Source organism: Zootoca vivipara, chromosome 7 (assembly GCF_965207765.1).
Source record: "Zootoca vivipara chromosome 7, rZooViv2.hap1.1, whole genome shotgun sequence".
Lineage (NCBI taxonomy): Eukaryota > Metazoa > Chordata > Lepidosauria > Squamata > Lacertidae > Zootoca > Zootoca vivipara.
Genome location: NC_142590.1, coordinates 31391846 through 31406374, shown reverse-complemented (window position 1 = coordinate 31406374; position 14529 = coordinate 31391846). Strand labels below are relative to the sequence as shown.

The 14529-nt window shown below is 38.6% G+C and overlaps 1 protein-coding gene across 5 annotated transcripts in view; it reads right to left on the bottom strand.

Annotated features, from left to right (window-relative positions):
- Positions 1-2910: 2910 nt before the first annotated feature.
- The window catches only part of LRRIQ3 (leucine rich repeats and IQ motif containing 3), a 44149-nt gene continuing 32530 nt past the window's right edge, over positions 2911-14529 (bottom strand). For 4 of the 5 annotated variants that reach the window (XM_088673908.1, XM_088673905.1, XM_035124021.3 and 1 more), the window contains 2 exons: positions 7318-7520; positions 2911-3816 (listed from right to left, as the gene is read on the bottom strand). In XM_088673908.1, coding sequence (XP_088530034.1) covers positions 7322-7520 — 199 coding nt within the window. In that variant the 3' untranslated portion in view covers positions 2911-3816; positions 7318-7321. The remainder of the gene's footprint in view (positions 3817-7317; positions 7521-14529) is intronic. The other variant, XM_088673906.1, reaches the window with a different exon arrangement.

Below are 14529 nucleotides of genomic sequence, written 5' to 3'. Positions count from 1 at the left end.
TATTTCCTGTAGGTAGTGACAATGATTCATCATAGCTCGCTGGTCGATCTTTAAAGTAAATCTCATCTATTAAAAATAAAACAAAAAACAGCTACATTTCCCCTGTTGTGTTCATTCCTGCTACACAGTATCAAGCTTTTTGTAAAAAAAAAAGAAGAAGAAGAGAAAAATGAAAATGAAAATCCAGGTCAGGCAAACAAAGATTCATTTTACAGGTAACTGCAAAATTCTATTATTGTAAAAGTACAGTTCTCTACAAATCCGCCCAATTGTTTACTAACACTAAAATCCAATATTTGGAGACTCCTTCAAACAAGGATATCTTTAGCAAACTGCATCTTAATGACTGTGTTTTTGGACATCTATTAACATTTCCTTCACAATTAAGGGACATTTTCTTTGCAATTTATCCAATGTAGTTTTCAGAAAGACTGAATTTATGCTGCCATCTACTGGAAAGCTCAATGAAAATTCAGATAAAGAGACTAAAGCTACATCACTCTATTTTTACCATGAACTGAAATAACAGCACCTGTAACATGGGTACTAGGGGGAAAAAATGGCACCAAAATGTCATCTAAAATGAAATTCAAAGCCGATGAAACATCTGAGGAATTTTAAAAAAGCCTGGAGTTTTATAATATTAGTGAAATTTGGGGAGGGGGGGGCATGTTTTCTGCATACTGTTAGGTCGAAACCAGATATTGTCAAAGCAACTTGAAAGCAAATTTTCATTGGCCTGATTTGAAAGACAAAAAAAAGTTTAGATATAACTATTGGAAAAACCCAAATCACATTTGAATGGAATACCCGTGCAAAATATATCCATTCTCATAAACTGCTTTCTCATAAACTCATTCTTCATACAGTGGACTACTGCAATGCGCTCTATGTGGGGCTACCTTTGAAGGTGACCCGGAAACTACAACTAATCCAGAATGCGGCAGCTAGACTGGTGACTGGGAGCGGCCGCCGAGACCACATAAAACTGGTCTTGAAAGATCTACATTTGCTCCCAGTACGTTTCTGAGCACAGTTCAAAGTGTTGGTGCTGACCTTTAAGGCCCTAAACGGCCTCGGTCCAGTATTCCCGAAGGAGCGTCTCTACCCCCATTGTTCTGCCCGGACACTGAGGTCCAGTACCGAGGGCCTTCTGGCGGTTCCCTCGTTGCGAGAAGCCAAGTTGCAGGGAACCAGGCAGAGGGCCTTCTCGGTGGTGGCGCCCACCCTGTGGAACGCCCTCCCATCAGATGTCAAAAAGAAAAACAGCTACCAGATTTTTAGAAGACATCTGAAGGCAGCCCTGTTTAGGGAGGCTTTTAATGTTTAATAAGATTATTTTATTTCATTTTTCTGTTGGAAGCCGCCCAGAGTGATTGGGGAAACCCAGCCAGATGGGTGGGGTATAAATAAGAAATAATAATAATAATAATAATAATAATAATAATAATAATAATAATAATTTGTACAAAGTGTGTGTGTTGAAGATGTTCCATTTTGACTGAGCTTCTTTGACTCTGAATGAAAACCACATTTCCATGTCAATCAAGAACTGATGTAGAGCAAGATAAAGCAGACAACATATCTACTGTGCGCATAGTATTTGTATGTGTCCATGATGGCACTGGAATCTCTCTTGGTAGCACAAAAGAAACACCCACTCCTTTGTATATGGATGGACTGCTTAATTTCTGGTCTGTGTAAATTGTGTATGCACTAATAAGTCAGTTCCATCCCATGTTTTCAAAATCATATTTAAAATATTCATAAATAGCCATTTTATCACAGGATGTATGCATCTCTACATTTTTTTAACCTAAAAATATGTAGTTGTTTACCCATTTTGGTGGTTTTTGAGCCAAAAAGCATACCACAAAATTCAGAGAAGTGTGAATTCCAAAGTACTATTATGTTGGTTCATAAATATGTGTGTGTGTGTGTGTGTGTGTGTGTGTGTGTGTCAGGAAGGTGTGGATTCAGTTAGTTTGCTTTAAAATGTAGACCAGGTTATTTCCACACCCCCGTGTGCTTTTAGGAGTAGAAAAATGATAAAAGGGGAGAATAAGAATAGTTTGTGGAATTTACTCAGATGAAGCGAGGTTGAGAAGGATACTTCAAACTTTCCCTGCCCTCCAACAAGCTTCCCATGCTCCTATATTATTCAAGGATTTCAAATCTTCCTTAAAGACAACAAAGAAATATGAGAACCTAAGTTTTATGCCAAAGAGGTTCCCATGCCTTAGCACCAGCAACAATTCCAGCTGTGAAATTTTATTCTAAAGCAATTATTTTCCAATTCAAAAACTATTTGGATGAAAAACTGGGGGCCCATTAATTGAAGATATACAGGTCTGGGGTGATCTGGGTGTGTGGTGCAAATAATTTATTTGAGGTGATTTGTGGTGATTTGGATGTATAACAATTTGACTTTCCTTCTGTGGCACTTAAATTTAGTAATTATTTTCATATTTTAATATGGATGTGCAAGAAATGTTGTTAAAATCTGTCTTTATCTATGGTGCATATAATCTCTTTTTTTGAAAAAAGGAACTGTCCACCCCGTGTGTGCTGCATTTCCCATGCAACATCTAGCTTTATTTGAGCCATTAGTAGCTTGACCAGTTATAGAAATCCACATTCTGTTGAGCAAAACACAATGAAGACACTGAATAAACCACATATTGGAACACAGAAAAACCTGTATCCATTAATACCACCAGTTCCAGCACAGGTACAGGACACCATTTGGGAAATGTTAACTTCTACAGTGGCTCTCAGCTTCCCTCAGATTGTTCTGTTATTTCTTAGCAAGGCAAAGAACCAACACAAGCAAATTTCTTCTAGCCTTTAATACTACTTATTAGGGAGACACATATATCCACATTAGAAGCCATGATACGGAGCCAGGGATTATGCAGACCACAATTTTATTGCTCATTAACCAATACTGACAAAGAATGCTTGGAATGCAAGTGGGGATATACAACAGCCTTACCCAAAAAAACAAAGCGTTGGGTGGAAGACATGTCAAGGATTAGTTTATCTATGAAATCTGTGGCATTTAGCACATTGCCATATGAAAGATATACTTCTGTTGGCCAAGAATGAATGGCTCAAAGAGCAGAGCACAACCTGTAGTACGTACAATCCTAAAGATCTAATGGGCACTAATAATATCTGACAAAAAAAGTGAAGATCTCCTTCTGAGAGGTCTGGTACTGTGGTAGCAGTAAGAATCCCAGATTTTGTTTACAAAGTATGTGACAGAACATCTTTACCAAACTAAAGCAAGCCAGGTTTACCATATCCATAACCACTATACAAAAAATTAACTGGGTCACACAGGCATTCAAACAACAGTCTGTTCCTTCTTTACTATAGGCACTCCTTATGTAGTTCATGACTACATATCTAATTCCACTATTTCAGACACCTTCCTTTTTCCCAATTGTTACTTAAAATTACAGTAAATTGTGGAAACAGAACATGTGTACATTTAGATATAGCTGGTTATTGATTAAAAAAATGAACATGTATAAAATTATTTATAAATATATCTAAATTTTATTTCTTCATGTTGTCTGGTCTTTGACAGCAATAAAGATTGATTGATTATTTCTTCATGACACAAATAGCATCTGGTAATTTTTGGTCAGTCTCTTGCAGATGGATTTTTTAAATCTCCAATACTTCACATAAACAGTTCTCTTTGGTGTTATTAGGTATGACTTTGATTTTCTCTCCATTTCAGACACTTTTTTACCATGGACAGATCCGTTATTCACATATCCATTTTTCATGTCCAGGTAAGATTCTCTTGAAACAAAGAGAGAGGGAAATTATTCATGAACACTGTCTTTGTATTATTTTTAAAAAAACATGTTTAATAACAAGCTGTGGAGTAGACTATAAATAAACTGGTAGATTGGAATAGAAAACATTGAAAGATAGGTTTCAAAATGTAACAATTCATTATGGCTCTCTGTAACAGCAAACAATATTTCACAACAGTTGAAACTATGCATGGCACAAACAATGAAATCTAGCTTCAGAATACATCAGTTTAGCTTCACCTTAGAGACAGAAAATGAGAAGGGCTGGGAAAATATTCTGTTGCTGCTCTACAGGAAAAAAGCAACAATAATTAGTTAACAGAAGAAGTATGCTGGCTTATGATTGAAAGAGTGGGGTTTATGAGGCACAGTCTCCACAAAAACAGTGGGAATTGGTTTGACCACCGCCATTTTATTCAGATACTGGATACATTTAATAGATGCACCCAAAAAAGGAGACAACTGGCCAGTCAGTAAGGGCTACTTTAACAGAGATTTTGCAGGATTGCTTTAGATGTCTCTTAATGAAACTGATTCATTTGCCCCCACATAATTATTTGACTTAAAATATTGTAGGCCTCAATAGCCTGTTCCCAGAAATTTTTGTTTGCTTTCCTCTTTTGCTCATACCCTGATAAAGACCTTTATAATATATAGGTTCACTCTGAACATTATGGGTCTGTCCCTTTCTTTAGATGCAGAAAAATGGAAGTAAGAAGAAGTGGCAGTCACTAGCCTCCAATAAGGTTGAACAGGAAAACTTCTTTATGGGGTCTACAGCCCAGGAACCAGAGAGGGGGAAATAATCTTCTGCGTAGATAAAATACTTGCAGAAATGGCACGGGTGCAAAATGTGTAGGAAATTCTGCAGAGATTGAGATACCCAGGAGACAAATGCTTTTTAGAATTGTATTTGGTGAAAATAATTAGAATTTGTGTAGCTGAGTGGCAGGGAGGTAAAGAACTAGTGTCTAAAAATCTGAAATGTGAGTAACAGTTTTATTCAATTAATAGCAAAAAAGAAAAGAAAGTGCTAATTATGAGCTGACAACAAGACTAGCGGGGCAGCCATAGCAAAATAGCAATATGGATGTTATTTTTTTTAATATTAAATATTCATATCATTATGATAGTACAAGGTAGGTTTAAGAGTAGAAAATATGGTTGGAAGCATCTGTCAATTTTGGTTCTCTTAAGTTTCTAATTTTTCCAGTCCTAAATTCATTTCTCCACATTTCTGCAGCAATTTGCAATGAAAAAAACCTTTCACAATAATTATCAGCATATTAGTGTGAATTTCTCATAATAAGCACATTTTTATCTGCAGTTTTGACGAATACACACATTTTTTGCAAGAAATTTCCCATAACATAATGCATTAGTATATATGTAATTTTCACTTTTTAATGCACACTTTCCCCTGCTATATGCATTTTTGCAAATACTGGTTGAGGAACTGCATTGCAAAATTTGGATAGGTGCAAATTCCGAAGGATAACAGTGTTTCATTTTTCATTGTTTCAGAAAGTGTGTATTTGATAGATTATTGGGCTTTAGATATGCACTGAATAAAATTTCTCCTCCATCCCTAGTAGAAAATAATGCAAAAAGCTAGTAGCAATTGTATGTGAAAAATGTTGGAAAACAAATCAGAAGAAAGGTTAAAGGAAAGCATTCGTTTCACCAAGAGATTTGATTGTATATTTTATAAGAGACTAGAACAGTCTCTTATAAAAGGTCTATGATACACAACTTTCTCCAAAGGAGAGCAAGGGACCTATTGTGGGAGAGTGGATTTCTCCCCCCCCCCTTTTAAAGGAAGCAGTTTCCTTGATTTAAAAACACCCATAGCAATCAAAATATGAGTGTGTTGGAGAGAACCACTAAGAGCATCAGCACAGTCTTTCAAATGTTTGCTGGAATAAATGGGCCAAGGATTTCTGAAGAAAAATGAGCATGAATTTGTCTGAGGAAGGCGATTGTTCCAACTCTGCTCTATCTTGTAATCTTCTCCCTGTTAATAAGATAGGTGTCCCACAAGTTGAAGCAAATGGGCTAAAATGGGCTATACCTGTAAGAGAGCAAGTCCGGCCTGAGTCCATGTTGGTGGCGGGAACCCAGTGAAAATTAGCAACAAGAGCTTTCATATATAGGCAGCTCCCCATTTATGTCCATTCAAGGCACATACGACCATGCTGGTGTGCATTGCCACGAACCCAGAAATGGCATGAAAAGAGGCAAAATGGCATGAAGACAGTGTCCAGAAATCTCACGAGCTTTCGCAAGAGTAATCCCACAAGCCCTTGCGCCAACCTTTGAGGCCTGTGCAGTGTTGGAGTCCAAGCAAGGAGGATTGGGGAGAGCGATTGTGGTGTTTGCAGGCATTTTCAATGGTATTCCCAATAAACACGCTTTCACTGAAACATAAGGTGCCTCAGAATGTAACCCCTGCGTAATGGAGAGCTGCCTGTACAAAGCTGCCATTTCCTTTGGAAATGTGAAACAACACATATAAAACTAACATTAAAGTCTACGTCTGTTTCTTCTGATGGGAGGCAATGATAAGTAACAAAAAGTGTCACTGTTTTTCTTACATTGTAAATGTGCAATGCATGAAATTGTGAGTTGCATGAATGGTGCCACATCTAGTTTGGCCCCAGTTTTCTTAAAAGCTATTGTGTGTTTCCAGTGTCAGATGCAGCAACTAAAGGAAAAGAAAATCTCATCCCCACTTCTGTAACTGAGCTGGGAGGGGCAACGAAAGACTCCACACCTCTCCCAGCAACTTGCCCAAGTCTGCTCTCCTTGGGCTCAATACACATGGAGAAATATATATACAAAGAATTAAAGTAGAATCAACTAGAAGCATAATTAATTACACATAGGAAAGCAGCTAATGAAACTAATCAAAGTACACAGCGTGTTAATGAAAGTTAGCAGCTGGGACCAAATTATTGCATTAAGGCATAGCCAGAGAGCAACTGAAAATACATTCTATCGAGAGCTAATGGCTTATGGCATTGTTGTATATACAGTTACGGAGGAATCACTGAGGCAAAGCTCCAGCAGTCCTGTCTGCAATAAGTGTAGTCAACATGTTTAATTGCACTCATGCTTCTTGGCTACATTAACAACCAGTGAATTCTTCCCCAATTATTTTTATATGGCATTGAATAATTTAATTTTAAAGCTAAATACAGAGGTAATTGTATGTACGCTTGAAATGTTTGCCACTTAAAAGTCAACATTTGCAAACAATTAGCACAACAGGCTACAGCTGTTTTCTTCCTCACGTGGATATAGTGAAATACTTCAAATGTTGTAGTAGATCTGCTCATCAAAGTGTCTTTTTCTGGCTTGCCTTTCAAAATCATCAAAAACAGAAACCGATTCTAAACCTGCAAGACAACGAAGCTTCATCTAGATCATTCAAAGAACCAGCTGCAACTGGTCTTCTTTCCATTTGCCATATTATACACCTTACCATCTTAGCCGTCATACTCTATGACAGGCACTGCGGTGCCAGAACTGCCAATCACGGGCAAGGAATACAGTGCCATCTGTCTGGGTTGCTTGATGGCTTCAACCTTTGCCTTGGCTTGCCTGTATCTCTCTCTAGCCATTTCGTGGGCCACGCAGTTCCTAAACTGTTTTTCATCTGTGTTTTGTCTTTGCAACATATCTTGCCTGGAGGAGGGGGAAAGGAGGAAAAAGAAGCCTCATCACCAGTTCTAAACTGCTCTTGTCTGTCCATGAGTCAAAAAACAAAATCTTGACTCTGTTCCTCTCTCTCTCTCTCTCTCCCCCCCCCCATCTACAGATTCTATATAATAATATGGCACTTGGCAACATACCTAAGTTCAATGTGTGTTTGTTTTTTCACTTCTTCACTTAAAGAAACAGGCCACATTGAAACTATCACACCATAAGTGTTGGGCAATAAATGTGAGACAGGGGCAAGCACACAACAGAGCCCACCGCTGCTTTTCGTTCCCAGTCTCAAAATTCTTTTCTAAACTCCGGGAGTTTAGTGGATGCAATGTGCCTTTGGCGCACTGTTACAATTTTCCAATGAGACTCCATTTCAACCAGTCTTTTCCTGCACCTTTCAGTTGCCTTTTGAAGTTAATGGTCCCAAGGCAAGGTCTCAGGGCGCACGATGCAGCCACCATGCTGAAGCAAAGCATATATTCATCTAGTCAATACTTGGATGGGAGGCTGCCTACGGAGACCGCCTTGAGTTCCTTGAAGGAAGAAAGGAGGGATAAAAACACACTACATAAATTTAGGAGGTGGGGAACTGTGCTGCTGTGGATGAGCTATGTCTCTGCCATTCTGTGTCATGTATGGTGCCATAAAACGAGACTTTTTAAATTAAAAAATAAAAATGTGAAACATCCATAGGCATAACAATCTTTCGTAGAAAGATACATAAAAGTGAAATATATTGAATGAGAAACTACATCAATCAAGAGTGAAACTGATGCCTCAATCCTCCCTTTGCTTCACTATTAAATTGTAATCAGCTAGCAAAGATATAACAATAGCATTCAGTTAATTAAATTCACCTTTATGGTCTTACGCTTGATTTTTAATTTGATACACGGCATCAGTGTTCTATTAACCCCCCCCAAAAAAAAAGTAACAATAAATGCAGGTGAGACTAGGTACTAACTTAATGCGTTCTCTACAAAATAACCAGCAAATAAAGAAATCTAAAGAAATTGTACATGTTTCCTATCATTAAGGAATAAAAAGATGCAGGGTGTGTGGAGAAAAAAGTGCGCCAGTTCGTATTGCATTTTAGCAAAAGATCACCTACCGACTTCAGCCAGGCAAATGGGGAACCTGCTGAAAACAGCATGGTTGCCCAGGTGTCACAAATGTCACAATTTAAAGACAATAAAATTGTTCAGGTGTAAATGGGCCTAATCTGACATGCAAGGCTTTGTTGTTAGCAAGGATACAGAAGCTGAAGGGTAAACCAAGCAAGAAACTAACAGAAAAGTGCACCCACTTAAAACAAAAACAAAAAAAATATTCCTAAAGAGGCTGTTTCCATATGACCTGTTTATTGAGCATTCATGATTATTTGTTTGCAGAGAGAGAAGACAATGTTGGCCATTTATAAAGCATTCATTCAGCTTGCAGGGAGCTTGGTAGACTTTGCATCAAGCCAACTGTTATCCCACAATTTCTGGTGCTTTCCCCCATGACTTTACACAGCACAAAAGTCCAATATTAGGGTGGATGGGTGTGGGTGTGTTGAGGGATTGTTGTTGTTGTTGCTGCTGCTGCTGCTGTTGCACAAGAACTCCAAAACAACTTTGTGGTAATTGTGCAACCTGAATTTGCCAGTATGTGACTGAATCCTACTTGAAAACAGTGACAGTCTGGAAGTGTCCTGAGTCAGTTTGTCAGATAGAACCGCAAGTACTCTGACATTAGAAACTGGCTGTGTCTAAACTGTGGCCTTCGTGTGTAAGTGGGTGGCTGTTTCTGTGTGTTTGAGAAGCTTCATCCACGCTTGAGCGTTTTCAATTTTGTGCTTCTGGAATCAACCTCATTGTTTCCTATCCATAACAGTGGTGTGAGTTGTTTCCTTCCATCAATAAGAACTTCTCTACTCATCATAAGATCTGGAAACCATAGATCTCATGTGAGCATGTGCAGAGGTGCATGTACCCCTTAGCATACTTTATTTTTGGAATACAAGTTTTCCAACATACCAGATTTTCACAAAAGATTTTCTCTCTCTCTCTCTCTCTCTCTCTCACACACACACACACACATGTGCATACGTACGTACGTACGTACGTATTTCTTGAGGGCATGTCTGCCGGTATTTGTTTAGCTGTGCAAGTATAGCTAAAAAAAGGAATTAAAAAACACAAATAGGCCAGATTTGTACAAAAAAAGCAGTCAAAATAATAAATAAATGTGCATTGCTTCAAGCCAGGCAAGGATTTGGAGTCACTCGCATGAAAGGCTGCTCCTTCCTTTCATTCCCATTTCCTACCTCCTATACCTGCAGAGACAAATCTAATTTTCATTTTACTGTAGCTGCTCTATACAAGAGCAGTTCTGCAAAAAAGCTTATTGTAAAATAAAAAATACCGCAAATGCACCTTCAGGAACAGCCAATGGAACAGAGCTGCATCCTTTCCTTTGGGCTGATGAAAACAAAATGGAAGTAAGGGGTATGGCAATAAGACCACACCCAGCAATATGTTAGCACACATGTAAAAGAAACCCACCCAAGAAATGTGCTCCAGTGGCTTCACAACTGAGTAACAGGTACATTCTTATAGTGCATTTTCTTCCCTTATTGGATTATCTGTGGATCAGAAAAATCCCTGTTCAGCATAGGGAAAGTCTAGGCTCCCCTTTGATGAGGATTATGTTGTGTAGGTGCCATGGGAAAAAAATACAGAGACACAAGCATCTTCAAATCCACATTGAACTCTAGTGTGGATTAACTCAGAGGAAGGGCTTCTGTTTCCTTTGGCTCTATTGTTGTAATACATGACATGGTATTCTGACAGCTCTACCAGGGGAGTATCTGAGGTTTCCAAATTCCATGTTAAAACAGAAGTAGGGAAACAGAAAACACAAGTCACTCAAATTTCCTCTTTCCAAACTACTTTTGAAAAACATTCACTTGCTTTAGGTTTGTATGTATTTTAAAATAAAGAAAAAATGTTATATCACAGCTGCTAGTAAATGTAATTAGGTGATGTCAAGAATTCTTACATTCTACATATGGCTTTTTGATAAAAAAATTTTTTTTTGCTAAATCCAAGCCTTCATGTTCAAGGCTTCCTGAGCCTTATCTAAGGGGTGCAACCATGACTTGATAAGATAGTACTCCTAGCTAGATATTCATTTTGTACAAGAGGGGAGGCGGGATCTGGGCCAGGAATGTTATCAGTAGTACTATAAATTTCAGCAGAAACTTGGCATGTTGAAAAAAAGTAAAGGAAGATTTAACTAAAATAAATATTTTCAAAATAAATTAATTTGGTATACGATAGTCCTGAACATATAGTACATGTTGTAAGGATACCCACACTGCCTTAAACTGCTTTTGAAATTAATTGTTTCGCACTGTCAAAATCAATATTGAGGAACATTTCTTATGATGATTCTTTTTTTCTTAACTAGAATGCTCATCCTATATCTATGAGATAGAGAATACCATATAAGGACCCATCAGATGAGAATGCCACTTTATGAAACGTACCAGTTGAGAACTCTGGGTTTCAACATTGTGACACCGTTTTCTAATAATAATTTAATTTGCCACCAAAAGATATAGTGATGGTCAACTTAAGACACCTTAAAAAATAATTACAGAGCAATCCAACCTCTCTTACAGGAGGCCGTAGGGAGGGCTGGAATCAGTGGAGTCCCTCTGCCTAGCTTTCTTAGCTAAGCCTCTGAATGCAGCTCAAGCTGATATGCAATGGAAGATGCTGATAACCAATGGAAGGCCCTGAAGTGGGGCATTCTGGAGGTGTGTCTGGCCTGGCCTAGGTTCCACTGGATCCTAAGGAAGTTCCACTTCTATCATGGCTGGCGCAGTAATCTGCCTGCCTCTCCCACCTTCTGGCCTAGGAGCTGCATGTGTCAGGGCTGCAAGGGAAGGTTTGAATTGCGACCTTAGACAAATCCATGCAGGATAAGGCTACCGATGGCTCGATAGCACCTTTCAGGATCAGAAACAGCATGCTTCTGAATATGATTTGCTGGGGAACAACAGCAGGAGGCTACTGCACTCATGTCCTGCTTGCCAGCTTCCCACAGGAATTTTGCTGGCCGACATGGGACAAAGAATTGACGGACTAAATAGGTCTTTGGTCTCACCCAGAAGGTCTCTTCTTGAGCACTTGTCAGAATAAGCATGAAGAGCTTTCATGGGCTTTTATGGAGAAACTTAAAGGGAGGCGATAATGTTAAGGTGGGAGAAAATATTCTCCACAGTTATGGTGGGCAGCAGCATGTGACTTGATAGCTAAGCTTTTCTTTCACCTCAACACCTTTGCTTTCCTACATAAAACTAAATAGCTTCCATTGATTTCTGTGAGAGAAAGTAAAGGTATTGCAGCTAAGGGCTCAGTTTAGGTAAGGGTAAATCCTATCAGCTTATCCAGATGCTGTTGAGTGCAGTATCATGGGAGGGGGCAAGATCTGTTTTTATCACAACTTCTAGAGATAAACTTCTCCATCTCTCTAGGGGAGAAGAACTGTGAGGGAGTCTTACAGTTTGGGGTATGTGTGCTGTGAAGGTGTTTATATATGTATGTATTGCACACATACTTCCTAAATGTGACAGTTTCCAGAGGGCCTAGCTCATAAAAACCTATCCTATAATGTCTTAACATTTAAAGAGCCACAAGACTCTCTGCTGTTTTTCCTAAATTTTAATTAATAAAGACCAAGGTGGAGAATATTCTGTTTATGCTTATTTATCAGGCAGGTGCCACAGGACATCTCCAAGTATTGACAGTTAAGAAAGTAAACATGGAGGGGAGGCGGGCCACGTATGAGGAAATTTTGATAAAAACTGATAAAGGCTGGAGGTTGAAACCTTATGAAGAAATTAAAGGGGTGTTAACAGGATGGATACAGTATCACCAAATAAATGATGTACTTAGAGAAGATAGGAAAATAGGATTTGAGGATAAAAGGTCCAAATTTCAAATAGAAGTGCTAGATGGCAAAACAAAGCTTCTGTCAAAAATGTATGATTTGTTGTTAGAATGGTACACAAAAGATGAGTTGACAAAAGAGGTGATGATTAAATGGGCAAAGGATGTTGGGCATAATATTGAATATGACGCGTGGTTGAAATTATGGAATCAAACTTTAAGATTCTCAGCATGTACTGCCCTGAAGGAAAATGTATATAAGATGATGTATAGATGGTATTTAACACCAGTAAAATTAGCCAAAATGTATAGAACGAGTGGTAAAGCATGCTGGAAATGTAAAGAGAAAGATGGCGAATTTTATCATATGTGGTGGACATGCGATAAAGTTAAAAGATTTTGGGAGATGATATATAATGAATTGAAAAAGATGTTTAAATATACATTCCAAAAGAAACCGGAGGCATTTTTGTTAGGGATAATGGGAGGAGAGATTAGAAAAGAAGATCAAGTATTGTTTATGTATGCGACAATCGCGGCTAGGACATTGTTAGCCCAAAAATGGAAACTCCACGAATTACCAACAATTGAGGAGTGGCAGATGAAAATGATGGACTATGCTGAATTAGCTAGACTGACTTGCAAAATCCGAGACCAAGGAGAGACAAGGTTTCAGAAGGACTGGAGTAAATATGTGGACTACATGGAGAAAAATTGTAGAAGTTTAAAAACACTTGCAGGATTGAAATAAATCCTACGAATTGACTGGGGGAAAAAAGACAATAAGGAACTGCAAAAATGGAGTTAGCAAGAAACCCGCATGAAGGGAGGGGGGGAAGTCACAGCTCGGCAGAGCAATGTGCAAGAGGAAAACATAAGATGTTTTATATAAAAGACTGTTCGTTTTTGTGTGTGTGTTTTATTTTAATTTGTTGTTAACTGGAAAATTGAATAAAAATTATTTGAAAAAAAAAATTTATCAGGCAGGTGCCACAGGACATCTCCAAGATTAATGATCTCAGATAGGAGGTGATGGGGGAAATAGCTTTGCCTGAGATCCTGGAGAGTCACTGACAGCGTGAATAGACAATAGTGGCCTAAATGAGCAGTCTTTCCTGGTTTCAGTGAGCTTCCTAAGTACTCTCTTTACAATCACACACATATCAGGAAACGTCTGAAGTCTGGTCATTAGCAGAAGTAAAAAAAAGAGCTGGAATACACTGGGTTAAGTTTTTTAACCTGGAGAAGACTGGGCTGGGTGGGTGGGTGGGTGAATTGCTTTGGACATATAAGTAAACAAGGAGCAGAATTAGAATGGATGTAGTGGATCAGGAGTGCCAACTTGGGTGCCAGCGTAAATGGCGCTGGCACCAAAATTTGTGGGTGTTCGGCCCATTCATGGGGAATTTTGTGGGTGCTCGGGCACCCAGGGCCCCAGGGAGTTGGCACCTACGCAGTGGATGATTTACAGGCTTTAAAAAGAGGTGTCTGTATCCATGGGAAATATATCCCCTTTTGATGAATGAAAGCTTGGATTTATACATCAATCAACCTGTAGTTAAACTGAACTGGAGATACATATTCTTTATATATAGAAAGGCCTAGCTGGTTTGCTTTTGTCTTATATTGTTTTCTAAACATTATTATCATCAATCCTGTTATCTGAGCATAGGAGTATGCTCTTCCACTCAGATCAGTGAGAGGGGCCCTGTATCATGTCTCTTCATCATGTCCCATAGATGAAGCTGTGGAACTCCCTTATCCCTGGAGAATAATGTGACCTCAATTGCATTTATTTGTTTTAAAAATAAAGACCAAGTGAAAATTCACTGGCTAGCCTTGGTTTCAAATAAATTCTTCCCTTTTAAAAGTTTGATTGTTGTCTGTGCTTCTCTCTTGTAATATTGCAACTAGAATATATATACATGTGTGTGTGTGTGTGTGTGTGTGTGTGTGTGTGTGTGTGTGTGTAAAGGTAAAGGGACCCCTAACTATTAGGTCCAGTCATGACCGACTCTGGGGTTGCAGCGCTCATCTCGCTCTAT